At 38.5% G+C, this 27,902-nt stretch overlaps 2 protein-coding genes across 9 annotated transcripts in view; one reads left to right on the forward strand and one right to left on the reverse strand.

The window, feature by feature from the left end:
- Nucleotides 1-3,042: 3,042 nt before the first annotated feature.
- Nucleotides 3,043-21,240, forward strand: golga2 (golgin A2). 5 transcript variants are annotated; one of them, XM_074690158.1, is made up of 28 exons: nucleotides 3,043-3,163; nucleotides 4,460-4,606; nucleotides 6,167-6,235; nucleotides 8,172-8,324; nucleotides 8,489-8,535; nucleotides 8,768-8,831; nucleotides 10,501-10,560; nucleotides 10,944-11,024; nucleotides 11,509-11,547; nucleotides 11,660-11,722; nucleotides 13,346-13,439; nucleotides 13,558-13,664; nucleotides 13,864-13,922; nucleotides 14,046-14,187; nucleotides 14,308-14,397; nucleotides 14,607-14,714; nucleotides 14,836-14,923; nucleotides 15,168-15,310; nucleotides 15,444-15,662; nucleotides 15,772-15,885; nucleotides 16,063-16,287; nucleotides 16,420-16,516; nucleotides 17,741-17,832; nucleotides 17,944-18,172; nucleotides 18,278-18,439; nucleotides 18,524-18,630; nucleotides 19,713-19,905; nucleotides 19,995-21,240. In XM_074690158.1, exons 1-28 carry the CDS (start codon nucleotides 3,116-3,118, stop codon nucleotides 20,249-20,251), a joined length of 3,297 nt encoding a protein of 1,098 aa, XP_074546259.1. In that variant the 5' UTR covers nucleotides 3,043-3,115; the 3' UTR covers nucleotides 20,252-21,240. The 5 variants fall into 5 exon arrangements, with proteins under 5 accessions (XP_074546259.1, XP_074546261.1, XP_074546263.1 ...); XM_074690160.1 differs by lacking the exon at nucleotides 10,944-11,024; XM_074690162.1 differs by lacking the exon at nucleotides 8,172-8,324.
- Nucleotides 21,241-23,995: 2,755 nt separating this feature from the next.
- The window catches only part of dnm1a (dynamin 1a), a 58,113-nt gene continuing 54,206 nt past the window's right edge, over nucleotides 23,996-27,902 (reverse strand). For all 4 annotated transcript variants that reach the window (XM_074689815.1, XM_074689812.1, XM_074689811.1 and 1 more), the window contains one exon: nucleotides 23,996-27,043. Coding sequence is in view for 2 of the 4 variants with exons in the window: in XM_074689811.1 (XP_074545912.1) it covers nucleotides 27,013-27,043 (31 nt within the window). In the remaining 2 variants the exon portion in view is untranslated. The remainder of the gene's footprint in view (nucleotides 27,044-27,902) is intronic.

The raw sequence follows: 27,902 nt of genomic DNA on the forward strand, positions 1-27,902 counted from the left end.
AAACGCGTTTATGAATACAGTTGGAGCACTGAAACGCCACTCCAAAGACTAGGGAAGTAGGCCTTTTTACAATTTTAAGACTTACATGTGAAGCTGAAACTGATTTTTTTTCAGAAATACATTAATGTGTATAGATATTCATTCTCATATGACTGCTGTTTCTTTAAGTTGAACTGCATGATGCCACCATGTGTAGTATGGATGACTCAAAAACTTACAAATCCTGTGTAACATGTGTGACTCAATGATCTAAAATCAACAGTTGTTGGGTCAGATGAACTGTATTATCCTGAGGTTTCATCATATAATGAGCCCAAATGGAAAGATAGCAAAGCATCTTCACCTAAGAATGCAAATAACCTGCGATAGTTTAAAATAAAAATAAAAGCTTTAGCTTTAGCTTTATAAAAAAAGAATACACTGTGTATTTTATGTGTTTACTTACTCTTGTATGCTCCACAGTCTTTTATTAAATAAGTTAATTAAGGTCAGGCTAGGTTGCTAGCTGCCAAAACTAACCTTTTCAAAAAATCAGTAAGGGGGGTAACATTTACATAACCTGTAGCAAATTCCTGACATTTATACAATTTTCATGCCTTTTTTTTTTTTTTTTAATTCTTCTCTTTATCTTTAAATGACACTATAATATGCACCACAGTATGCCACTTGTTTCTGGAAAATTCATGCACAAGGGAGAAAAGGCAGATTGTTATTCTTGTGTTATTGATACAAAATTCTGATTACCAGCTGTTACTGGTCTGTATTAATCTCCTGGTGGTCACATATGATTTTTTGTAAAAGCCATTATGTTCACTTGTGGTTCGCTAAAACTGAAAATAAAACTATGAAACTGATAATGGGAAAGAAAGAGAATCAGAGATACAAATAAATTATTAAAAAGTCTAAAAACACAAAATTACAGAACTGACTGTTTTTTCTCTATCATCTTACCCTTAGTCACTAGTTTCACCTCTTCTTCAGGTTTGTGTTAACAGTGGCAACTTGGGCACTGATGCAAGAGCTGCAAGAGTGACATGAAGTTTGTGTGCACCAGGAATTACTGGCAATTATAACTCCTAGCTAAACATAACTTCTACAGTGATGTGTCCGTTGTGAACAATCCAGCTCTTGGGCAGGCTCTTTGATGTGAAAGATGGGATCCAGCTCTCTGATTAGGAGCTGTTTTTCTTTTTTTCTTTCTTTCTTTATCTCTTTCTGTCTTTTTTTTTTTTTTTAATATGTGTTAAAGTGTGTTTTTTGACATTATTAATTATTTTTTTTACATTATTTTAGTGATAAATTAATTCAGGCAGCAAAAAATCTGAAAAGCCACTTGGGAGCCAAAAGAGCCAACGTTTTTTATGGCAACCAGGCCATAAGAACAGGGTGTCTTAAAAAAGACCAAAGTCCCATCACTAACCTACTGAGACGAAAGTAAAATACAGACTTTAAATTCCTGTGTGTGGTTTAATAAGTCTGAAAAATAACACAACAGAAAATTATAATGTTAGAGGGTAAAAATGTCTAAAAATAGAAGTATTTTCAAAATGGCTATTAAAAAAAAAAAAAAAAAAAAAAAAAGTAAGCTTTGGTGCAAAAAGATTGCTACTAATTATTTTTTACAAATGGCGTGCAGGAGCAGTAGTGCTGCATTTAAATGCAAAGGAAACTACATGTAATCTGTTGCAACAACAAATCATATATTGAATGTCATAAGTTGTTAACTATTAGGTAGAAAAAATCACAGCTCTTTGGATTGACTGGCCAGTAGAGGTCATAATACCTGCCTCCTTTGTGTTAACATATGGAACATGGGTCAAACTATAAAACTTGAACAAATTTCTAATAAATGTTTCTCAGACATGGTATTTATCATCATAGTTAGTCTTATTGTGCTGATTTATATGTTAGTATTAATTTCAATGCCAAATATAGTGAACACAATTGTAAGAATCATTGAATTTTCATAGCTGTACATGTATGGTTCAAATCAACACAAGACTCTGTCCTGCTGTGCTGCATTCCCACCTGAGGGTTATTTAACCTTTCAAGTTAAATGCATGTCATGGCTACTGGGAAGGGACGTCACTCCCACTTCTCTACCAGAGCGACTGCCTGTGTAAAATCCTGCACTCCACCGTGGCAATATGTCAAGGTAGTATGTTTGATTCACAGTGGGCCAAAACGAAGGGCCATATAGTCAAAGGTTGCAACACAGTCAGAATAGTTGGCAGGAGTCCCACCTCTGACAGAAAGTAGCCAGTCATAGTAAAGGAACTTGGGGTGGCACTCAGGGTGGCTAATCAGATCAAAAGAGGGCCCCCTACCATCCCTTTGTATATGTCCTTGGATTTCACATCTAGCATTTGTTGATTTATCAGATCTACTGTTTTCTTGCAAATTCTTAATGAACAAAAATGGAGTCTTGGAATATTTGTTTCCTTAAAATATGGAACAATTGTCATACTTTTTGCTTCCACCTCTGGGTGTCATATCGAAAACAACCAATTGAAAACAAAGTGAGCAATTAAAGGCAATGGGTTGGTAAATGTGGGGTTGAAATAGAAACAGAAGATTACTTATGGAATTTATTCATCAGATAATGAAATTTAATTCCTTAAATCAAAGCACTGTCAAAAAAAACCCTAAATCTCAGTCTCAACATCATCTACAACATCACATGGTCTTTGGAGTAACCCATGATTTGCAGTCAGGTGATCCACAGAGGTCGCTTCAACAAGGAAACTCAGGCCTTAATTTTTGGGGTAATCTCTTAATTCATAACATTTGGTGCTGCCAATTCAGAGTGGCCATAAAACAAATATATCAGCAACCAGTCATTGGAAAGATAGGCGATGAAGTCCCAGATTTAGGTTTAAGGTCTCAGGATAAAGGTTTGGATGACACCTTGATTTTCATTTGAGAAGCAAACGAGCTGCAGCAAAATTTATCAACCACAAAAAAATGCATTGCAGTGAAGCAGTCTGAAGTTTCTGTTTTTTTAAGGGTCCCAGCACAATCTGTCTACAGGCTGCACCTTGCGCCCCCTATCAGCACGTACACCTACAGACACCAAACTGATGACGTGGTTCGGTCCGTTGACCAGAGCAGCAGTATGGCCGACCAGAGCAGGCAAATTAAACTCGCTGCAGCTAAGAAAAAGGTAAAGTATTTCACAACTTCCTTGATTTGCAAACACCGAGAGCACTTGCCGTTGTCTTCTTTGCGGCTTTTTGTTGCTGCTGTTTCTTTTTCGTTTATCCCACTTTCTTAACGGAAGAGGGGTGTTGTCATTACACGTCGTCCGACCTCTGCGCTGTCGCTTACCCTGTCTCATTCGCTCCTATAGCGGCCTGAGTGGGCAGGAGAGACCGGTGCGTGCTCGGGGCCTGTACTGATAGCAAGTTAACTTTCCAAGATCATGTTGACTATTTTTACTTCACTGAGATATTCACCACACCCCAACGCAGTTGCTTTAGTCAGGGATTGACTTAACTGTCTTCTCTGCCAAGTGGTTTTACATGACTTTTTGATTAACGTTAAATATCGTAGCAAACCTTAACGTGCTAACTTAGCTAAGGTAACGTTAGCAGGTTTGCTCCCTAATGAATAGTTGGCTGTGTGTGAGTATAAGGAATGTCATACAGAGCTCGGGCAGCTTGCTTCCTTGTCTGCAGGATGTTTCAATAAGTTATTAAAATGCTCAGCTGACAGAAATTGAAAACAAATACGAGGCTAGCTTTGCAGCATAGTTAGCTTTGTGGGATGACTGGGACTGTTTTGACAGCTGACACCCCTCTTTCTCTGTGTCTGTCCTGCTGTGAGATGTGGCTAGGTGTGGTGTTAGGCTGGTCAGAAAAAAATGGCCTTATCTGCTGTGAGATGTAGGCTTCAAGAAATGTCTCGTCAGCATCCCTGCGAGTTGAAGAGCCGTATTCCGGAGAATTATGACATGTATGACATAAAATATTCAACCAGAATTCAAAATGCTCACGGGATGTCAGCCCCCTTTTGGTTGCCTTTGGTACCCTTCCTGCCATGGGCTGCATGCCAAAACAGAGATCTTACCTATGCTCAGATAATCATAGTATGCAGCAAAGTATCAACCTCATCTTGTTTGGTTTAGAAGAGTCAGCCATTGAGCAAACAAGTTAAAGGAACAGTCAATAAATAGTTACAAGGGGCTTTACATCGAAGCTGGTGTGTTGACAGAGGATGAAAACACTTCATTCAAACTTCAGTTTTAAAATCCACGTCTAGAAATTTAAGAGATAAAAAGATTGAGAACACATCTGAACATCCTCTTGGAGGGTTGGCATGAATTCAGGAAACAGATTGTTCTGCATTTGAAAAGAGAACAAAGGAGTGTCTTGTCAGTTAAAAGCCACCTGTACACGTCCTTATGTCTCTTGTTTCCTTTTGTTTCCTCTTGTTTCCTTTTTATGTGTGTGCTGCTCAGCTGAAGGAGTTTCAGCAGAAGAGCTCCCCTTCAAGTGTGGGAGGAGAGAAGGGAGGAGGAGGTGGAGCAGGGGCGAAGAAGAAGAGGAAGGTGAAGGGACCGAATCAAAATGATGCACCTTCAACGGACAGAAACTCTCCAGTCAACGTAAGTCAGCTCCTCTGTTTATCAGCCAACTTGTTATGGTGTACTTGTTTGTCAGTTAGCATCCTTTTCAAGTGCTATGTGCTCTTTCAAACCTTTTGTGAAACCTGAAAAATATATTTTAACATCAGCAACATTATCAATTATTGTCTTATTGTCTGAGGGAGAAAATAATGCATGCTTACAAATAATAATCTAACTGGATAACCACAAAATTTAAAAACATTTTCCTCCTTCTTAGTGAAAACCACATTGGATTTTATATGTTCTAGGTGATTTCAGTGCATTGAACATATCAGTGATGGTTGTTTTCTAAGGATATAATGCACTTGAAGAAATTGTATACAATTTGTTGTGTGCAGTAAGTTTTTTGAGCACTTTGTGTTTAATCTTCCCTTGAGGAAACATTTCTGATCTGTTGAGCATTGTTAGCTCACTTTTTTGGGGCATCTTTTTTCAAATTGTAAGGCAGAACATGTAAAACCAACTTGTTCTCAATCTGCAGCATTCCATCTATCTAATCTGAATAAATAACTCCTTGTTTGTTTATTTATGTTGCTCTGATTGACAGGTGAGAATGTGCACAGATGCACAGGAACATTTTTTTCATGCTTAACATGTGAGTCATAGTAGTTAAATGATTATAATCAGAGGGACAGGGAATAGATCTCAAAAGATGTAGAATGCGGAAATTAGGCTTATCTAAACCTTAAATTATAAGTTTTCATTTGTTTTTAATTTTGACACTCCTTATTTGCTCAGTTTTTATTCAACACTTCCTAAATATTCTTGCAGCATTTGCTGCCTTTTAGAATAAAGTGTTTAAAGCTCTACAAGACAAATAGAGAGTGTAAATGGGGGGCACACAGTGAGGCATGTGACTCACAGCTTCAAACAGAGTTCCTGACTCTCAGGTCAGTTTTCCTCAGACAGTGCCAGTCAGAAGTTTTCTAAGCCTGATAGGAATCCAAGCTGCCAGAGTAGGAAAGTCTACACCCTAGTCTTTGTGGTTATTCTAATGTATTTGTTTTCCAGGGGTGTTTGATTTGTTTTGTTGTCATTGGCAAAGTCTGCATTGAGTCATGTGGTCTGATGAGGACGAGTTAAAAACAATATGTATCATGTGCGATGTCCTGGACATTCTGCAGATGTAAACAAGCATGATGTTACTTATCATGTGTTATAAATAATTCCCTTTCCTCACACCAAAACAAATTTCCTACTTTGAAGAAATACAGTAAGGTCAAAAAGAGGCCAAAGAATTATTGACCTGGCACATGATATTTCAGGGAGAGATGTGGACAAGGTCATTTTGTTAATTTTTGTGGGGCTAATTGCTGAAGAAGCTGAGACATCCTGGGATTGGGAATCAGGGATTAAAATGTAACATTAAAAACACACAGCTTGCCCTAGCTCTTGTTTTAATTTGAGGGATGTTTTCTAAACCTCTTTGTTCTAAAACATCTTCTCCTAGCTAATTCTTTGTGCCTGTTCCCTTCCTCTGTAGCACTCTACATTTTTCACCCCTCTTTCATCTTCCTCCTTGTGTCCACTTTCCTGTAGTTTGACCATATTTTGAAAGCTTTTACTCAAAGCAATGGAGTAGTTCCCCCTCCTTATGGCAACAGTCAGGTGAGCCTCTGTCTGTCTGTCTCTCTGTCTTTCTTTCCTGCCTTTTTTCCCCGTCTCTGCATCCCTCTGCCGTAGAAATCTTTTCCTCATGTGATATTAAATATTTCACCTTGCTTTCCCAGTCTAATCCACTCTCTTGGGTTAAATGCAGACACCTTGTAGTAACAGACACTAGGAAGCTTAGTCAGAGTGCATTGATGGCTATCATAAATGAAGGTTACCCCTTTTGTTTTTTGTGTTGATCAAAGTTTTGTCTGCCCATTATCCTTTGTTTATTTTCAGTTTTGTAGAGCTGTGTATTCACGTTAAGTTGCATTGTTGTTATACACTCACCAGCCACTTTATTAGCTACACCTTGCTAGTACCACATTGGGCCCCCTTTTGCCTTCAGAGCTGCCTAAATCCTTCGTAGCATACATTCACCAAGGTGCTGGAAACATTCCTCAGAGATTTTGCTCCATATTGACACGATAGTATCAAAAGCACTGAGTCGTGGTGCATTTACATATATGGAGTGATTGGCTGATCAGATATCTGGGTTAACGAGCAGTTGAACAGGTGTTCCTCATCAAGTGGCTGGTGACTGTAAATAAGCTCTGGTGCATTGTACAGGCATGCTGTTCAAGAACAATACATTCTGTGATGTATCTGGGTTTTTTTTTCTCAGTGCTACTTTTCTTTAGGGATGGGTACCTTTCACATTTGAAATGATATGGTAACAGTACCCGGTACCTGGCAATCCGGTACCAGTGCTCAAAGATACAAATTTTCGGTACTTTTTTGTGTCTATGTGGTAAAAAATATCAATTTGTTTGATAATAAAATAGATTTTTTTTCAATTACACATATTTATCCTTCAATATATAACTCTGCAATGCTGTGTTCATGTCCAGCATGGAAAATCGCCTACTCTTCCTCTCCCTCACAGTCACAAGGATGTGTTCAGGTACCTAAACATGGTACCTTTTGGTTTTAAGTGAATCGGTACCCGGTACTTTTGACAGAATTCAGTCGGTACCTATAAAAGTACCTAGTTTGGTACCCATCCCTACTTTTCTTTTTTTTCTGTCTTGTTAGCTTGCACTCTTAAAAGTGTTGGAATAACTAGGGATGCACGATATATTGATATCAATATGTATCCGCCGATGTTGGTCGTTTTTTTAATATATTGGCCGATATGTAAGAGTGGGCTGATATTCACTCTTTAGCTGCCGGCCATTTTCAGAGCATCTTGGACAATCTTTCAAGACCCTTGAAGAATCTTTTAATATTGTTTTGTACGACTGTATAAACACCAAAACTACCTAGGAAGAGTGGGTCCTCTGGACACTCCGTCCTTTGATCCTCTCCTTGTCTTTGGTCGTCTTTTCTCACGATCCCACCACTCTTTCTCACTGAACTACCTCAACACATCATCAGGTTGTTTTTTTTTTTGGTTTATGTTTTTTTTTTCCAATATTGATATCGCTAAATATTGGTTAACGGCCATTAGTATTAATATTGGTTATCGGTATCCTCTAAAATTTTCATATCAGTGCATCCCTAGTAACAATATTATTTCAAATGTCTTACACATGCCACATGAGGAAGTGCAGACCTCTAAACCAAGTCAAAAGAGTTACTTGTTAGTTGTTGAAGTTTATAATAGCTTTTGTTGAGCACAGTGTGAGTCCTGTCATTCTTTAAGTGTTACTTAGAGGCCCATGGTTAGCTTGAGTATCAGGGAAACAAATAACAAGTCCATTTCTGTTTAAATTATGCCATTATGTGACATCTAAATGATAAAATTGACTCCACTATGTTGCAGCATAAATCTGTTTCACAGTTATCACTTTTCTCCATGCATGTACGCCCACTAAGTTCATACGCCTTCATCGTAACTGCTCCTCTGCGCATTAAACCAGTGTGTGCCTTTTCTGTGTGTGTGTCACCGCAGACGTTTGCCGACATGGAAGTCATGGTGTCCTCAGATACCCAGCAACTGGAGGACCTGTCTGCTGAGCGCGGTCGCGACTCACCTGTGTCTAACCCTGCTAGCGCTAACACTGCTACTAACTCTGAGTCTGCCGGTCACAGCACTGACCTGCAGGTGTGTGTGTCTGTTTGTCTCTTAAGTCAGCTACGATTTTAAAAACTCAGCGTTATGAGTGTTTGCTAGTGACGTTCATTTTTGTTCCTCTAATAGTTTTTATCAGACAGTTTTGCGGTGTTTTTTCTTACAGTTTTTTCTTTTGGTTTTCTCTCCCTCTGTAGGATTATCCTGATACCAATGGCAACGAAAGTTTAGCAGAGGAAAGCAGGCAGGTTACTCCATTCTTTGCTCTCTATTAAACTTTTTTTTTTTGACATTTGAATATTTCATGTTTAAAAATTAGAGATTCATGAAGTATTTGTACCACCATTAACTGGCATTTACAATAAAACTAACGCCATAAGTAAAGAAGGAAATACTAATGTTGTGTTTGCCATTTAATATCAGTGTGGGAAGGTCAATGATTTCCTGTGTAATGATCATTTTTGTGTTTTCTGCAGACCATTGTCTTCCACAGAAAGCCTGCGACAGCTCTCACAGCAGCTGAACGGCCTCGTCTCTGAGGTGACTTTAAATCAGTCTGTCATCCTGTCTCTCACTCTCTCCCCCTCACACACACACACACACACACACACACACACACACACACACACACACACACACACACACACACACACACACACACACACGTGTTTTGTCAGATAGCTTTTTACAATAACACACTGCTACTGATGCGCACTCTCACTGAGGGTGTGTGGCGTCTATTCTTGGCAGGAATGCACTGGAAGCATTTTCAAATTTGCCAGTTGTTCCTAGTGGCCTAAAGCTCGCTGGCAGCATCAACTGGTGCACCGAAGCAGGCTGATACATTTAATCTGTTATTGCCTTAACCTTAAAATCAGATTAAAAAGAAATACAATTAGTGTCATATAAGCACCATACAACCAAAATGTAATCAATACTCATATTGTTAAGAATTTTGATAATTATTAAATATTTTAAACTTTCAGATTTTATCAAAAACCAGCAAGGACAAAATATTAAGAATGAAAACTGAAACATGTTGATATTTTATGGAAAATACACACGTATTTCAATCTTAATACAAGCAATTAAAAAAATGTAGAGATAGAGAAAACAAAACCCCAAAAACTCAAAGAAATGTTGTGTAAAACAAACTAAAAGCATGTGAAGGAACGTTTCTCCACCAATGTCACTTTTTCACAGGGCTTAATCAAATGTATGAGTACATCTGTCATAAAAATGAGAAAACCACCTAGTTTCATGAACGGCTTGGAATCTTTCTTTTTGTTTTTCAGAGATTTTCCTTCGCTTCCCCATTTTCAACTGATTTTTAGGTGTTTTTTTTCCCCAAATTTGAGCCAGAAAACTGGAATTCGCCGAGAAAACATAACTGTAAACTTTTAAATAAAAACTATTGTTGTGCTTAACTTTGTTTTTCCTTTTTTTTTCTTTTCAAAAAGTACATTTTTGGATTCATGGATAACAGCCATTATTATATTTTAGAATTAAGTGTATCATTTTGAATAAAGAGCTTGCACATCCTGCAGGACAAACCATTACAGAAACATAAAAAGTGTTTTGGTAGTCATCTATAAACTGTTGATTTAGGGCAGCTCAAAAGTTTGTCGCTGCAACCAAATGTAGGTTCGAACTGTACCATGTAAAGAAGGAGCCAATGAGACTCGAACTTTGAGGAACTGAAATCCTTTATCAGGCGAGAATGGGACAACACTTGCACAAACGTTTTACTGAAGGCATACACACCTGCTATTGAGCCGTGCAATTTCGAGTTTAAACGTTTGATATAATAAGTTGCATTTGCTTCATTTTCAGTTAGAAAGGGTTTAAATGATTTCATGTCGGTTTCTTTTAAAATTTTATAAAACATCTTAACTTTTTTTGAAACTGGTGTTGCAGTTCGGGGCCTTACTTTTTGATAACTTTTGAAGGGCTATTTTAAGGCCCCACTTGCTTGAGACCTGCAGGTTTAAAAATGCTGGCCACACATATTGTCCATCTGCAAGGCAAAGTTCAGATTCAAGCTCACTAAGAGGTCATTTTTTTTGAGCAAATGCGTAATTTTCTTTTGCTTTTCAACAGAAATAGAATGAAAATGGTTGAAATTGTCGAACTGAATTAAACTGAATTAACTGAAACACTGAAGATTCTCCTGTTCAAAGTGCATTAACATGCGTCTGTGTCATTTCAGACATCTGCTGCTTATGTGAACGGAGATGGTGCACCTTCTGTCAGTGAGAGGGAACTGGAGGTAAGAGTGTAATCAAACTATAAACACATTTGAGAGACAGCAGTGTTATATTAAGAACAAAAAACACGTGCTCCACGTAATGTTTTGTCACTGACCATAATTTCAGACTGCTTTTATAATTTGGAGCCACAAAGGCTCTCTCAGCGACTTCAGCTGGCTGCATTAATCATTTCAACAACCATCATGTGTTCTAATTATCTGCTTCACACATTTTGTGCCACTTGTCAAAGTTTTATTATTTGCCTCCATGTTGATGATTCACATTTGAATTTTTCTCCTCCCCCTGCATTTTTTTTTGTTGCCACTGCACTTTATCCCTCTCTTTTGATTTTGTTTCTTTTTTTTCATTTGTTCTTTCCCTGATGCATGTGTGCACGTGATAGAGTCGGAACCAGGAGCTGGCAGCCGCCCTGGAGTCCAGCAACCTAACAAACTCTCAGCTCACTACCAAGCTAGACCAGCTGGTAAGAAGCTGTGTTTGTGTGCAGAATTGTGTGTGTGTGTGTGTTTGTGTGTGTGTGTGGCAGCATCTTTTTATGCCATCCCACTACAGCTACATCAGTGTTAAACAAGTGCATGTGCTGTTTACATTCTGCATGTCATCTTATGGCAACTAGATAGAGTTATGCATGGTTTTCACAAAATTCACCTGTCATTTCAGTTGACTAACATATTTTTTATTCAAGTATTAGAACATCATGAGGTTCAATTGACTCCAGAGATGTAATAATGAGATGATATGTGTTTGATGTGAGGCTCTTTCCTAAACATCACCACAATAACAGCATAAACTGAGGCTCTCAATGAGCATAGCTGTGATCCAGTGTCTTTCTGCTATCACTGCTCTGTCTTGAATGCAGAAGTTATGTTTTAAAGACCTGAACTTGCATACCTCTGCCATGATGCTGTTTTGGTGAATTTAACAGTATGTCATCTTTGTTTTTGCAGGTTCAGCAATCTCAGGGGCTCTCAGATCAGCTTCAAAAGGTGATCTCTCTGTCTGCCATATCTGCTCAGCTGTCTTTTCATTGTTGTCTCTGTTTTTCCAGTCTGCTGATTTTTGATGGTTATAATCTTTGGCATTTGTTTCCCCCCTTAGGAGCGCAAGGAATTTGAACAGAGGTTTTCAAAGGAGCAGGGAGCTATGCGGGAGCAGTTACAGGTAACTCATGCGTAACCAAACACATTCATAAAAAGTTCAAGTGGTGCTGCTTAGACAATCCCAGAAGAGTTTCATTTCAAAATAAAACTGATTAAAAAAGTAACAATGTATCGCTTTAAAGTGTCAGAGTTTATGGTGTCATCCACCTTGCTGATACAGTCAGGGTTGGCTGTTAAATTAGAAAACTATTTTGTCGTGTGAAAATGGGGTGAAAATAGGGATGCCATTTTAATGCATTAATTTGATTAATTACACTGCAAATTTATGCGATATGAAAATTAACGCGATTATCTCATTGGCTGCCAGCCATTTTCAGAGCATCTTAAACGGTCTTGCAAGACCCAAATAATATTGTTTTCTATGACATTGTAAACACCAAAACTACCTAAGAAGAGTGGACTCTCTTCCTGTTTTTGATTTAAAAAAAAAGACAAAAAATACTTTTTTCATCCTGCTCCATCCTTTGATCCTCTCCGTCGTCTTTTCTCACTATCCCTCTGCTCTTTCTCTCTGAACTACCGCGACACATCCTCAGTTCAAGCATGAGCTGCCTGAACTTTTCTGACTTGCAGAAAAGTTATGCCTCTGTCATCTCACATTACTCCTCATATCCATGCTGACCTCTCATTTAAAGAGCACACTGCTCTCACCCACAGTAGTTTATGAGCATGATTTTGATTGGCAAGCTCTGCCAGATCCTGCCTACCTCTATAGACGTCACTGACAGCAAACATGGACATTTTAATATTGGCCAGTTAAAAAAAAAGTGAATTTACAAATCTTCTCTTCTTCGTGTATTCATTTGAGTAGTCATGTTCCACAATTTTTTAATTTCCTAGAATTCAAATTCTTTATTTATGGACCTCAAGCATATATGAGACTAAAATGCGATCAATTAATTACAAATCCTGTAATTAATTAAATTAATTTTTTTAATCGTCTGACAGCACTAGTGCATATTACACAAAAATTAGAAATACTGTCAATTCTGGACCAAATATTTTGAACTTCAATTAAGGATCTCAAGCAACTTCCTGGAGAGCATTTGATAAAGTTCTTTTTGGTTGCATACTTTACCCTTTTTCCCTGTAAGATTTTTCAGAATTGGAGATCGTGTTTGCGACAAAAATTCCCTACAACTGGGATGAACCTTTTTTTTTACTCTTAAGACAACCACAAACATTCAAGCAGAGATATTATTACCCACAATTTACACTGAGAGCAGCTGCTAGAAAAGCCATTATAAAGAAATGACTAAGCCAGGGACCCAGTCCATTAAGGAGTGTTGTGATACAATTCATAAAATCTTTGTAAAGGAAAGAATTACTTTTCCAAAAAGGCTCACAGGGACCAGGGTTGGGGAAATTTTTAGGAAGTAGAAAACCTATATTTCCCGTAAATTCCATTCTTCTGTTTACGGTTGTTTACTAATATTTTTTTGATGCTCTGTTATTTGCTTTATTTATTGTATAATGATGTTGTGAAAAATTAGGTGAGGAAGAAACATGGATGAGATTGTTAAAGCATCTCACTGGATATGAGTGTTTTGCTGCAGTAGTATAAATAATTCTAAATAAAGACAAAAATGAAAAAAGAAAACACTTTTCTCTCTTCTCCTTTAAGGTTCACATCCAGACCATCGGGATTCTGGTATCGGAGAAATCCGAGCTCCAAACAGCACTACAGTACACACAACAGGCTGCACGGCAAAAATCAGGTGTGTGTGTGATGCCTGATGCATCTGCACTTTATTGACGGTTTCTATCTTAGCATCAACCTCACCGTTTCAGCGGTAAGTACTGATGTCTGATCCTCTGTGTACGATGTGTTTGCAGCTGACGCAGAGGAGTTGAATAACCGTCTGCAGGCGACAAAGCAGAGAGTGGCGGAGCTGGAGAGAACTCTGTCCTCTGTGTCATCGCAGCAGAAACAATTTGAAAAGGTAATAAACGTCTCACTAATCACTCCCTCAGGGAATCAGTGGAGTGATGCTCTCTATAGTGTTTATGACAACCATGCTTAATTCACAACAAACACCGTGCATGTTGTACAGACAGGCAAAAAAAGGATTATACTACATCCATAGTTCAGTGGATTTAAAAAAATATATCAACTGACTTGATGCAACCTTTTCTTCCCAGCACAACAAGGAGTTTGAAAAGGAGAGAGACAACTTGAGGCTAGAGGTGTTAAGACTAAAGTAAGTCCATCGAGTGTATCGAACATTGCTTTAGTGGTATTCAGAATCTATCATACAGGTATGAACAAGACTTTAAAATCTGGCTGATCCAAAGAAGAACACTCTGCGTTTGTGTGTTTGCAGCAATTCGAGCGAGGAGTCGAAGCAGCAGACCTCCGAGCTGTCTGAGCAGTTAAAGCTGAGGACGGAGGAGAACGTAGCGATGAGGATGGAGCTGGAAGACCTCCACAAGAGGCTCGAGCTGGCTGACCTCATGTTGCAACAGGTGAGGGACACTCGGCTTGATTGTACCAATGACTGACAGTGGTGGATCAGGATCAAAATGCAGCTGTGCTCATGTTTTAACTTTAAATCACTTCTATTTTCACTTGTTATTTTCTCTCAGTACTCCAACCAGTCAGATCCTTCCAGTGCCAGCCAGCAGGTCCAGTTACTGATGGAAGAGAAGCAGCAGCTGGAGGCACACAATCACCAGGTCTGTGTTCAGAGAACTTTCTCTAAGGTTACCTGCATATGTGCCAAAATATTTAGTGGCTCTGCCTCTGCTGTAAGAAGTTATGTTTGCTGTGTTTTGGAACTTATTCTTAAGATTTTAGCTCTCACAAAGCTAGTCTTGTAAATGTGAATCTTCGATCAAAAAGAAGTTTTCTGAAACTCTTTCTCTTGTGTTTTTTGATCTTGTAGTTGATGGAGTCGATTGCCAAGCTGCAGACGGAGAGGGACGTCTATGCAGAGCAGATCCAGGAGGAGGGACGCGTATGGAAGGACAAAACAGAACAGCTGCTAACACAGGTGCACCTCGCTTCAGCTTTAACCTTGCATGATAGATTTCAAAATACAGAAAGAGGGAGGTCATTTTTGTTTGGATTAAACCAAATAGATACTGAAGTTTTTTTCTGTCCCTGTGTGTCAGGTGTCTCTGGTCGCAGAGGAAAGAGACAGAAACATCAGTCGAGTCCAGGAACTGGAGGCCAGCATTGTAGAGCTTAAAAATGCTGCAGGTAAGAAGCTCTCCAGCACTTCATGCCTCACTGTGCAGGACAACCTTTGGTGAACAAACTGTTTGATGAGACGACCTGATCGTAGCAGGAGGCACAGAGTTCACTTCCTTTGTGTTCTGGTAATTAAATCCTAGTAAATGTGCTTTAAGGTTCAGGGAGAGCAAACTTCAGAGGAAAAGAAGCAGCTCACAGAAAATTCTAAAAATGACAAATTCATCACCTTTCTTGTGCATTTTCTCTCCAGCCCTGTTGTCCCAGGAGAGACTGGTCCAGAAAGAAGCCCCGCCTCAGTCCTCTGGGCCATCAGAGAGTGAGCTTGCTCTGCAGGAGGCCCTCAGTACTCTTGGACAGGAGAAAGATGCTCTCACTGCACAGTATCAGGCACAGGTACACTTCATCCCTCCTTCTGCTCTCACTCCCTTATTCTCTGAAGACCAGTTTTCTCACCATCTCTCTTCAGAGATGACTGATTCTCTGTGGTTTGCAGCTCCTCTAACCAGCCTTGTAATGTTTCCCACAGCTGCGAGACAACCAGCAGCTGAGCCGGTTGTGTGCAGAGCAAGAGACTCGGCTGGGGGAGCTGGAGCGGCAGGTGGAGAGTCAAGTTCAGGAGGCAGACGACCGCCGACGCATGTTGGAGGACGTTCAGTCTGATAAGGCTACGATTAGCCGCGCTCTCACACAGAACCGTACACTGAAGGACCAGCTGGCTGAGCTCCAGAATGGTTTCGTCAAACTGGTGAGGATCTTGATTTCAAATCACTAAAATGCTTTCACATGAAGAGTTATCTTTAGGGTGTGGCCCTGTTTTCTGAGGCTAACTTCCTGTTACCATCTGCTTTAATCAGACCAACGAGAACATGGAGCTGACCACTGCCATCCAGTCAGAACAACATGTGAAAAAGGAGCTGGCTCGTAGAATGGGTGAACTGCAAGAGGACCTTCACAATGCCAAGGAACAGGTATGATCTCACATAACAGGTCCTGTTTTCACTCTGCACCACATCATCCTGAGTAATATTAAGTGTTGAATAACCCCAGAGAGCAAAACATGATGATAAACTCCAGATCCATAATACAACACAGCTGTTTCCAGTCCCTCTTAGTATTCATGTTTCTCTGTGCTTCACTCCCTCCAGCTGGAACTGAAATCTAAGGAGACTCAGGCTCTGATGGAGCAGAGAGACCAGGTAGTGGCCCATTTGCAGCAGTACTGTGCGGGCTACCAGACCCTGGCCTCCGAGCGGGAGCAGCTCCACCACCAGTACCTGCAGCAGGTCCAGCTCATGGACCGGTTACAGCACGATGAAAGCCAGGGCCGTGTGGAACTAGAGATCAGCCAGAATCAGCTCAAACAGGCTCAGGTGAGGAGACCTGAAGGAAATTATTGCATCCCTTAGATTCTTTGGAATACACTCAGATATTCTCTTTTCCACCATGAAGCAGGCAAAGTATCTTTATAGTCACTGTTTTCATGGCTCTGTCTCCTCCTACAGGAGCATCTGGAGCTGTTGGTCAGAGACAATGAACAGCTCAAAGCTGAAGTGAAAGAGCTGCTCAACAGCTCAGCGCTAGACTCATCCAGAGACCAAGGTATGGTTTTTAAGTCTTTGTACATCTACACTTTTTTTTCTGTTTCTCAAAACCAAATTTTGTATGATCCTACGGATGAGTACTGTTTCAACTTCATGGGTTTCGGTCCCAGTTCTGTTTCTGCATATTGATTATGGTTTTTATCAGTTCCTTGTTTTGATTCCATCACTTTACGAGAGTCTTTTTTAAAGTTTAGAAAAGTTAGCTGCCCTTATTATCGGGACATTAAGACTCTAAAAAACTATGAGAATGATTTTGTTTTATTTTCATTAAACATTTCTCTTTCTTGTTTGGATAGATCACTTCCTTAGGTTACCAATGTGTTGAAGTTAGTGTCATAATGGATGTCCTTCCCATTTAGTCTCAGTATCACTTTGAACAAAGCTTAGCTCAACTTGAGAGCTGTTGTTGCTTCCATCATGATCATTTTCCTGCTACTTTGTTGACATGCTGCATTACATGCCACGCAATTTAACGCAACACCGCAGGTCCTGAGGGATAAGAAAAGCTTACATGCACTGCAGCATTCATACTAAGGTTTTCTCCTAATAAAATCCATTCAACAAATCTTTGAAAATTTGTCACTGGTTCTCATGTCTCCCTTTAAAAAGTTGTGAATTTAGTTACAAGTCACAAATTCGAACAACTAAATTTCAGAGAAATGAAACCTTGGAAGAGACCTGAGATCTTGTGACCAAACTATTAGACTTGCAGGTCTCCAGTTTTCCTTCCTCAGAGACAGATAGAGAAAATAAGGGTTAGTTGGACACTAGTGCCACCTGCTGGAAAGTCAGTGTTACAGTCTCAGGCCCCTTGTGGTGATTTGAGGTAAAAAAAATCTGACAAGGTATTTTTTTCTGTGTTCAAAAGTTGTTATGGCTTTTCAAAAACATCTAGTTAAGCTATCAAAACAGATGAACGTAAACAACCAAAAAGAGACCCACGCACACCGTTTCCTCTGTTTATCATCCAGTTTATTATATTCAACCAAAGACTTGAATCTTTCATTTGCAGCAAGTTGAGACATGCTTGTTCTTCTCTAGTGTCTCAATAAAATGTGTTTGTTTTTAAAGCCAGGATGATCCAAGCTAAGTCCCTGATTTCAGAAATAGAGTCTGAAATAGTCGGCAGAGACTTTGAATTTCTTTTTCAGAACTTGAAAAAGAACCTGAGGAATGTTGTTTTGTGAAGATGTTTCTTATTTTTCCTCACTGTGTCTCTCAGGTGATGGAGTGGAGAGCCAGACCCAACAAGAGAGCCCAAAGAGGTCATCTACCATCGTTATCCCAGAAGACTTTGAGAGCCAGAAGGAAATGGTAAAAGGCTGTTTCCTGAAATCTTACTTCTGCAAAAATGTGCTGAGATAAAGATTAAAAAAACAATCATTGTATAAAAATGAGTCAACAAATGTAACCCTGTCTTTGCAGGAGGATTTCATCCGTGGAGCTTTGGCTGAGCTCGAAGCCGAGAAGGATGAAGTCAGAAGGCAACTGGAGGAGGAGCGCCGGCTGCACATGGCGGCTCGACACCAGGCGGCCGTGGCTCTCAGCCTCGAGCACCAACACCAGAGCCACCAACATGTTCATGACCATCAGCACGATCACGATCACTCTCAGGACCAACACAGTCACTGTGAACACAGCCATGAGCACTCAGGTGAAGAAGATGAAAGACAAGAAAAGATTATATGAATTTATTCTGTGTGGTTTTCTGCTTTGCCGTTAGTTTATTAATCCAGCTCTTATGTTTTTGTCGTCACAGACAGAGGAGTACCAGTAGAGGTTCACCAAGCACTGCAAGCTGCCATGGAGAAGCTTCAGCATCGTTTCACCTCCCTCATGCAGGAGAAAGCTGACCTGAAAGAGAGAGTGGAGGAGCTGGAGCATCGCTGCATCCAGCTGTCTGGAGAGACTGACACTATAGGTGGGACTCAAAGATGAAAGATTCTCAAAACAGAAATTAAAACACTCTACCATGAGACTGACTTCTCCTCCTTTGTCTTTCCAGGAGAGTACATCGCTTTATACCAGAGTCAGCGCGCCATCATGAAGCAGAAGCACCAGGAGAAGGAGCAGTACATCAGCATGCTTGCTCAGGACAAAGAGGAGATGAAGGTAGAGTTCTGACTCCTTGTCATCGGAAAATGAGCATTTTGTTTTTTATTTTAGGGCTGTCATTTTAAAGCGTTAATTAGATTAATTAATTACACTGCAAATTAACGTGTTATAAAAATTAACGCAGATTAATCTGGATCCCAAACCCGCGGGGTTGTTCAAGGACGCACTTATATTCAAATGTCAGGCATTTACAAACCGTTTGTCCTACTTGAAAAAAGTGGTCTCGTCAGATTTTCAAATTTCCGACGGTCCCTGAATGTATCACACTTAGTCAGCAACCTGCTTTAAACCCGGGGGAAGCGAGAGTCATTTTTGTGAGACTGCAGTTCACAACTCACTCAACTCTTTATTCACACGTCCTTTTTGAAAATCTGCAGAAAATCAACCGTTTGTTCTAGCTCAATTCTGTAAAAAACAGATAATTCTAAACTCTTTACTGCATTAAACAAGTCCTGAATGATAGATATATATCCTGTATTTAAATCTAAAGAATTCTTTAGAAATTTCCTTCCATCTTCCTGGTGTCATGTTTCAGCTTGGGGCTGCTCTGCACCAATGAGCAACAGTTTGTGTGTTCAGAGCATGTAAAACTGAAAATACTTCACTTTTCTTTGATCCAAGACTTCAATAAAGTGTTTTGTACATAGTTCCTTACAGTTTTTAGCCTTTAGCCCGTCTGACCTCATAGAAGTATAGAAGTTCAGTGAAAATTGAGTCCACATCGAGTAAAAATGTGACAGAAGCAAAAACCGTCCTAAAAATCAGATCAGCTTATCTTATGTGCAGGAATGTGTAGATTTTGTAAAGATAGAACCATAAAACTTTTTTCATGTGTTCCTTATGCCTCAGGGTACCAAAAAATGTGTTGTATAAATTCCCACCTTATTCTTTAATGTTTTTTAATGTCTTTTGATGTAATTTTAATGTCCTGGTATTCAAATTCTTTATTTTGAGATTAAAATGCGATTAATTAGATTAATTAATTAAAAATCCTGTAATTAATTAGATTATTTTTTTTAATCGCCTGACAGCACTAGTTTATTTGTATCATCATCTTTGATCTCCCTCTTCTCCATCAGGCCAAGCTGGTAGACCTGCAGGATCTGGTGATGAGGCTGGTGGCTGAGAGGAACGACTGGTACAGTCGCTACACAGGAGCTGTCGGCGGCGCAGGCACAGCCAACCCTGACCTGCTTCCTGTTGGGGAGGATCACACTCACATGGAGCACAAAGCACGCACACACCCGGAGCTTAATGCTGTCAGTGGAACAGGTGGGCACAGATCTGACGCCGTAGATCAGAATAAAATGCTTAAAAAAAAACAATGATGTTGATTGTATTTTTATTTGTACAAACTGCAGAAGCCATGGAGGTCATCCCTCTATCAGAGGGACTAGACGCCACCTCTTCCCAGACACTTTCTACCCAGTCTGACTCGAACTCCAAGCCCCTGGTACCTGAAGGAGGCGGCACGGCCGAGCAGATTATGCAGCTCCTCCAAGAGATCCAGAATCCTCAGGGGGCGCAAAGATCACCTCCATTCCTGGGAGAGAACCCCTGCATCCCTTTCTTCTACAGGCCTGACGAACAGGACGAAGTCAAGATCCTGGTTGTGTGAGGTGTGTGTGTGCGCGACAGGAGGAGTGTGAGAGTCATTGCACGTCTTGAAGTTTTGGGAGAACAAGCATGGTCACAGAAAAGAGCGTGTTTCCTTGTTTTGTTTATGTTTGTTCATCATTTCTGTCCATGATGCTCTCCTGAGATCACCAGTGTTCCTTTATGAGGAATCTGATGATACTTCTACAATTCTCAACACTCATGTCCCCGTTTTTTGTCTCCCATCTTACACATAAGTGCAATAAAGGGGTCGTATATTCTGTCCCCTCGCTGAAAAAATATCAGCCTGTTTGTGTGCAACTTTAATTTATAGTACATCTCACTTTTTACTCAATTCACTGTACAAATGCCAAAAAAAGAGCATCGCGTTTGAATGTAATAACTCGAGTATTACGTGTGCGTCTTTGTGAAATTAAGGAAGTGATGGTGAAAAAGTGCAGAGAGGTTAAGAGTGTTAAAGAATGTCAGTGAAGAAAATTTAGTGCGCTGAGAAGCTTCGAAATGAAGCTGTAGCGTTGGAAGGTCGGGATCTTGCCGGTTTGGGGAAGATGGAGGCAGGTGCGTCACATTGGTACTTTTCGTAAACTACCGTCAGTCTGTAGAGTCTCCGAACACTGAAGACGAGTCGGTGTTCAAACGTGCAAAACTGTGCAAAGTTACATTCAAAGTCATTAAAGCAGAGAGAAGCACTTTGAAGACCTCAGTGAAGTAGAAACACGCTTCAGTCTTCATGTTTGATTTTTAGCGTCATTATTTCTGCAAGTTTTCACCTTCAGCGTTACAGAAACCACAGCATATTGATTTCGTGGAAGTTACATGTACAGCGCTGAAATCTCATAATCTAATCCACGAGGTCTTTCAGTTTCTTAAAGATGAAACACTATTAATGAAAAGAGCCGGCTCATTTCTGTTACATCACAACTCCTCATATCAAAGACGAATAAACGCACATCCTTTACAACTGGACTGTGTGAATGTGTCCGTCATGTGTCCGTCATGTGTGCGTGTGTGCGTAAATCAAAACCCCTCTTCATCAGTCGTAATTCTCTTTTTATTTTAGATTTCTATCAGATTATACGAGTATGATTGCACTAAAACTGTACAAAGCTTCCCGTTCTGTCCTCAGAACTGGACATTTCTGGAAACCTATGAAGCCACTGTTTTTGTCTGAGGTTTCTAAATGAAGCAAACAAATTGAAAGCGTGATGGTGTGTGTGCACTTTGAGAACGAAGGAGGAGGAAGGTGTGTAAATAAAAGTAGACTGAGATTGCTCACTTTAAGAAGTTGTAAATTAATTCCCAAAAGTGAGGGACCAATCAGAATTTGAGAAAACGGATAAAACCAATCATAGGTTTTGTTCATGTTTTAGGAAAAAGAAACATTCAACTTTTTTTTCTGGGCATTAAAACAGAAAAAACTCAAATTGAAGCACTATCACTGCAAATTTCTTCATTTTCAAATGTATTTATTCATTTATAGAAGATGCCTTTTCTTTCCTAAAGACGCTGTACTTTTTAAAGTACCACCATTCAAAAGTCTCATTGCTACTTTTGAGGTATTTCTCCCTCTCATTTGGATGTCTTCTGATTTTTAAGTTATGTTTCCTTTCCTGGAGAGGGCACTTAAAGTATTTCATTGCAGAAAGCAAAAGAAAATTCTTTTTCTAGAAACCAAAGTTTATTTGGTGCCATTCTTGGTTTAGTAAATCCTCGCTTCACTGTATTCTTAGACTTTCCCAAACCTGCCACAAAATGATTTCTTCCTTATTTTGCTTCTGGAGCGATTGAACCAAGAGATAAGTATAGGATAAACATTTTACTGGTGTTGTTGCAGGGCTAACAAAATACGGATAAGATAACTTCCAACGCTTTCTAATCAACTGTTAAATATGTAATGTGTGATTTAAAGAATAGGAATGAGAAATATTGTCTTCACTGTAAAGGAGGTGGTGTATATACTGTAACTGTGTAACATATTGTATATTCTTTTGCCTGGTGTGTGGGGGGAAAGCTGCTCTGCCATGTTTTCTGGCAGTGTGAAGTGTGTGTATGTCTGTTAGCTCAGTGTCAGGGCGTGTGGAGGTTACTGACTGGCTGTGATTTATTACAAAGATTGACTAAAAAAGAGAAAATATTCTATTTATTTGGATAAGTTAGTGTCTGGACTAATCAGTTTTAATGTAAAATCAAAGTGACTGTAGGATGGACATGAAGGATCTTTCAGAGAACTGATGAAATGATGGAGGGCTGCTTCTGACAGAAGCTTACTGATTTGTTTTTTCTTCCGTAATATTTTCTCCCCTTCTCCTGAATAAAGCTGATTGAGCAACATAACCACTCTGTGTCTTTATGTCTTTGTGATTCTAATAACGTTCTGATTTAATGTTGATTTTTTTTTTAGACATACACCTTAATTAAAAACAAACATCCAAAATACATCCGATTTTGGTCGTTCAACCTCATATACCAAGATCTATAAATAACTGAAGGTTATGCTTTAATTACATTATAAAGATAAAAATCATCTTTTTCCCTTTTTGAACTTCATTTTAACAGTCGACAATTTCAAGTGAGTTAACTGACTTTCTGAGAATCTGTATTTCATTTGATGACTTTGAAAATTGTTTAAATGCTTATTTTTGTTTTGTGCAGTAAAAAAAAATCAAGAGTAAGCAACTAAAAGAAAATATTACGTTAAGGATTATAAAACTTGTGATGTATTGTTTGATAATTGATAAAGACCACAAAATTATTTGAAAGAAAAAAAAACCTTTTGGTTGGCTTGTTTGCCTCCAAACATTCTTTATTTCAGCAATCATACCATTTTAGGAAAAAAATAATAATAATTTTGAGAAACAAAATGCGAATTACTCACAATAAAGAGCTTTAAAAAAAAAAAAAAAAGATCAGAAAAGTATTATATATGTGCATATAAACAGCACATTGTGCGAAAAACTTCATGTACACCATGTATGTTGTACACTGGGAGATTTGCTTTAAAACAGATTGTGAAGCATTTGTATACACACATTTTATACATCTGCTTACTTTGCAAATTGTAAGTTCTTATGGGGAAAAAAATTGTAAACATTGAAAAATTATTGAAAAATTCGACTGGGGGCAATAAACACATCAGAACAGAACAAAACAAAAAGTTTGATACCAAAACAGATTGTTGTTTTGCAGTGTTGAGGACAGGAGCAATTAATAGTTAACATGATTTTTCTTAAAACTGAGAATGTTATTGAAGTTTCAGATACCTCTGGAGTCCTTAACTTTCACTTGATGTTTAAGAAATGTTCAAAGAAAAATTAATTAATTAATTAATTAATTAATTAATTATTATGCTAAAAATATTTTTTAGATTTTTCTGTATTAAATTTCACTAATTTTAAGATTAAATTGGAAATAATGTTGAATTTATATATTTCAGTATTTATAAAAATTCTATTTTTTTTTTAAATCTGAAACACTTAAATTCAAAAATTCTGATGAAAATTTTGGAAAACTTTTGGCATTTTTCATATCTCTAAAAAAAACTAAAGGGGCTCTTGTTAAGAAAAAGAACTTAAATTCTAACTCAATTTTTGGAAATACCCCTCCCCCCTAAAAACTGAAATCATGAAATATTAAGGGAAATATCAGAAATTTTAGAAATAGATTGAATTTCAGGGTGTCACTCATCATTTTGTTCGCTGATAATCTTTTATGAAAAAAAAAAAAGAAAGTAAACACTGGGTTTGGTACACTGAAATTCTTTAATGTCTTGACAAAGCATGGCAGTCCTGCAGCATAAAGTCATCATTTCATCCACAGCAGTTTGAACAAGATGCAGGGCCTGTTGGCCGCAGGAGTTCACACATTTACACCGTCCCCCCTGAGAGAGACAAGAAAAACCAACAGAAAACCCTCTTCTACAAACTAAAGTACCAAACAATCTGCCAACATCCATAATTTTTACTGCATTACACTTTTTTTTTAGAAGTTTTGAAGGTAGTTTTCCTTTATACTCATTTATTCATAATAATTTAAATACTCAGCAATATCATACATGGCAGACTTAAATCTCTAAACAGTGGAGGTAAAGTCCCAGAAGATGCACCACACATATACGTAAGAATAACACATTTAGATATGTCCATAATAAACTATTTCCCATTAAATAATAAGGAGGATATACTTGTTGTGTTTGTGTAGTGCCAGGATTCACAAGGGAGGTGGTTTGAAAAGACTAGGATGACATCAGTTGAGGTACAGTTATGGGATTTTGAGGCTGGTGGGTTGTTGATTTTTTTTTTAGTCTGGGGTCAAAATACAACACATCACACCGACGAAAAAGTTTGGTGACAAAACAGGAAGTAAGAAGATGGGTAATAGCAACATGAGGTGGAGACAGGAGGAGCGACTGATAGTTATATGCATAGACTGGCTGTGTTCATGTTCTCACTCACCCCCGTGACCACTGAGAGAAGAAAGGAAAGAATGAAAAAGAGGAGGGGAGAGAAGACAAAATAAATGATAGAGCAAAATGCTGTAGCTGCATCAAGAGATTTGATGTTGAGTCACACTGCTAATCTTCCCCGCTAGATAGACCAAACTGCTTTTTGATGGGTTAAGTCGTTAACACACAGATACATTTTTAGAGTTAGCAACTGAATTGACAACTAATAGAGATTATCTAGTGAGACAGTTGTCGTATTTCACGTTAAAACTTCATTGCTGACAATAAAATAGCTACTGTTAGCAATTAACACTTTGGAGCTACATTGACTTTATAGCTAACATTCATTGTGCTAGCTAACATTACTTCCTTTGCTTTTACATTCACGTTTTTCGTTAACATTCAGTCTTTTTGCTAACATTCATGTTCTTAAGTAACTAGCCAACATCTACATTTGATGGCGGTCACCTTATATAGATATAAATATAATTATCAAACAGTTATTCAAGGAAGCAAAGAATTAGCCGAATGCTAATATAACTTGTTGATTAACATTACTGGACAGGTTTTCAAAGTGTGGTTTCCCTTTACATGTGGCACCTGAATTCTACTTTACAATGTCTCATCAGTTGCTGAATTATGTGGATTTCTATGGAAAAAAAAAAGAAAAAAAAAAAAAGGAAAATAATATTTTTTGGACTTACCCAATTTTTATTTTTTTATTTTTTTTGTTATGTAGGCTAGTTACCCTGTTTCTTTTTTAAAAATTTAATATTTTTAAGGAAACAGGCCTCCACTGATTTGACATTTTCAGTACAACGATATAATTTTTGCAACCTGGACAACAGCAGAATATTTACGTAGCATCAAAGCCTCACACCCTGAGTGTTAATTCAGAGAAAGACTGTTGTGTACAAATGTTGAATGGGGTTAAACACAACTTAGAAACACACTCCAAATTTCGTAATCCTTTCCCATCAGGGGCCTTGATACCTAAGGAGGAATCTAACAGTCTAAGGAGGCAACACAGACCACAGATTTCCTTTCTCCCACTTTTACAAAATAGTTTCCATATATCCCACTTTCTATTTCAATCTCGCCTCAATTAGATAATGCAGTACTTGTGTTTTTGCAAAGATAAGAGGAGGAAAAATGGTTGTGAGAGGCACCCCTTCAAGCCAGGAGTAATGTTGAGTAATCGTTTTTGTTTTTGCATAGGTTCTGTACAAGCACAGACAGCAGCACTTTTCAGAGGTGGACATTTGATATTATTTGATATTCAACTCAAAATGATTCAGTTAGACATGATACTTTAATTATATGTGAATTAAACAAGAGGAGCAGGAAGAAGAAAGGACAAAAGATGAAGAGAAGCAGCCCCGCTCTGTTTAAGAGTCTAACGGTGTAGGAAAAGAGTAAATAGTGTGAAAATAAAAACACCTCAAATGTTGGGATGAAACCCTGCCATATCATAAAGAGGTGGAGAACCAACAGAAAGTGACTCATAAATTCATCATTCAGTAGTTCGTGGAGCTATGACAAAAATAAATATCTTCCAAAGACTTCATAAAGAGAATGAACTACTGTTAAGTTTTTACAAAAAGAAAAAAATGTGAAAACATCAGTGATATCCAGCTGCTCGAGAAATTGTGAATATATAAAATGTCACCAAAAAGCAACACGCACATTCTCATACTATTTTTACACTTCAGTGCCCTTTTAACTCTGAAAGTAGCAACCCTGTTTTAAACATGAAAGGCAATACAAGGTCAGTTAGCAACCTAAAAAACACAACACTAAAGAAAATCGGACATAAAAAAATCATAAACGTAACGTCTGAAGCCAAAACACCCATTATAAAGTCTGTAGTAGGCAAAGTGTCATGCTTAATAAGCAGGGCTATGTGTTCTGTATGTTTCCACTTGTTTACATATAAACTATAAATATATGTATAATGATAACAGGTGTTCATGCAGATGTGCACACACTCACAGATTTCTTTTGATTTTGTATTCTCTGCAGAGTTTCTTTACATATCTGAGGGTGCAGCATGTTCACAAGTCAGTCATGCAGGTATGTTTCAAGTATTCTGAAGCATCTCTGTGTGAAACAGGTGTGTGTTTGTGTGTGTGCTGTGTGGTACAGGGTTGGGGGATTTGGGAGAGATAAAGAGACATGGCTTGGCTTGTTGTAAGGGAGCAGGAGAAGAGAGTCGGCTCAGGCCAGGTGTGACAGAGGATGGAGGGTAGGTGGTGCTGTTGTCCGCGGCTTCTCGGAGAAATGGTCAGAGGGACAGGCGGGGGAGGAAGGAGGTCAGAGGTCTAGTGGGTTGGAGAAGGTGGGGGTCTCCGACTGCCATAAACACATAAACAAAGACAAACAGACGCAAAGAAGATAAGATGGGAACAGGTTGGATTAAGTTTTTTGCTTTTTCTTTGAAACTGAGATCAGGCTTTATACTTACTGTTTCGTCAAAGCCCCTTATGACATGCACATACATAAAAATACAGTACCCAAACTCACAGTGTAATCCACCATTTAATCATGAGGTCATACATGAGAGGATGCAAGAGGACACAACCAACCTCACAAAGATGTTAAACTCAGTTAACATGTCCAAATGCAAATGTATGTTTGCAGTCGAGGCCAAATGCAGGCAGTATAACTCTATCCCCGAGTGAATTTTCTGCTACATGCACTGGTATAGATGACATATTAACCTTTTTCACTGTAATCATCATGGGATTATGTCATAAAGAAAAGTGATGTTATTATTCTACTTAATAGCAAGAGCTAACTAACAGCAGCTAATATTAGCATTCATTTACTTAATTTTCTTTCTGATATTGTCATCATTGACCATTACTTTGCTAATTGAAGTATTTAGAAGCTAACCTTGCTAATTTCTTGCAAACATAACTGTTAGCTAGCCCACAATACGATTTCCCTGAAACCATTCCTGCTTACAAGCTAACATTTCTGTCTAGCTTGTAAATGCACTTGTTAGCTAATTAATATTTCTATCACAGGTATCACAGTTTTAAAAGATTTTTTTTAACCAAAATTACTGTCTGGCTAATAGTTCTGTTTATTTATTGTTTTCTACCAAAACTTCAAGTTTGCTAGCTTATAATTCTGTTCAACTAGCAGTTGTGTTTGTTCACAAACAATTCTGTTCTCTAATGTATTTTACAGACTTTTACTAGCATTA

This window comes from Halichoeres trimaculatus, unplaced genomic scaffold (assembly GCF_033239565.1).
Source record: "Halichoeres trimaculatus isolate MK-OKI-2021-1 unplaced genomic scaffold, fHalTri1.1 fHalTri1_scaffold_16, whole genome shotgun sequence".
In the NCBI taxonomy this organism is placed as follows: Eukaryota; Metazoa; Chordata; class Actinopteri; order Labriformes; family Labridae; genus Halichoeres; species Halichoeres trimaculatus.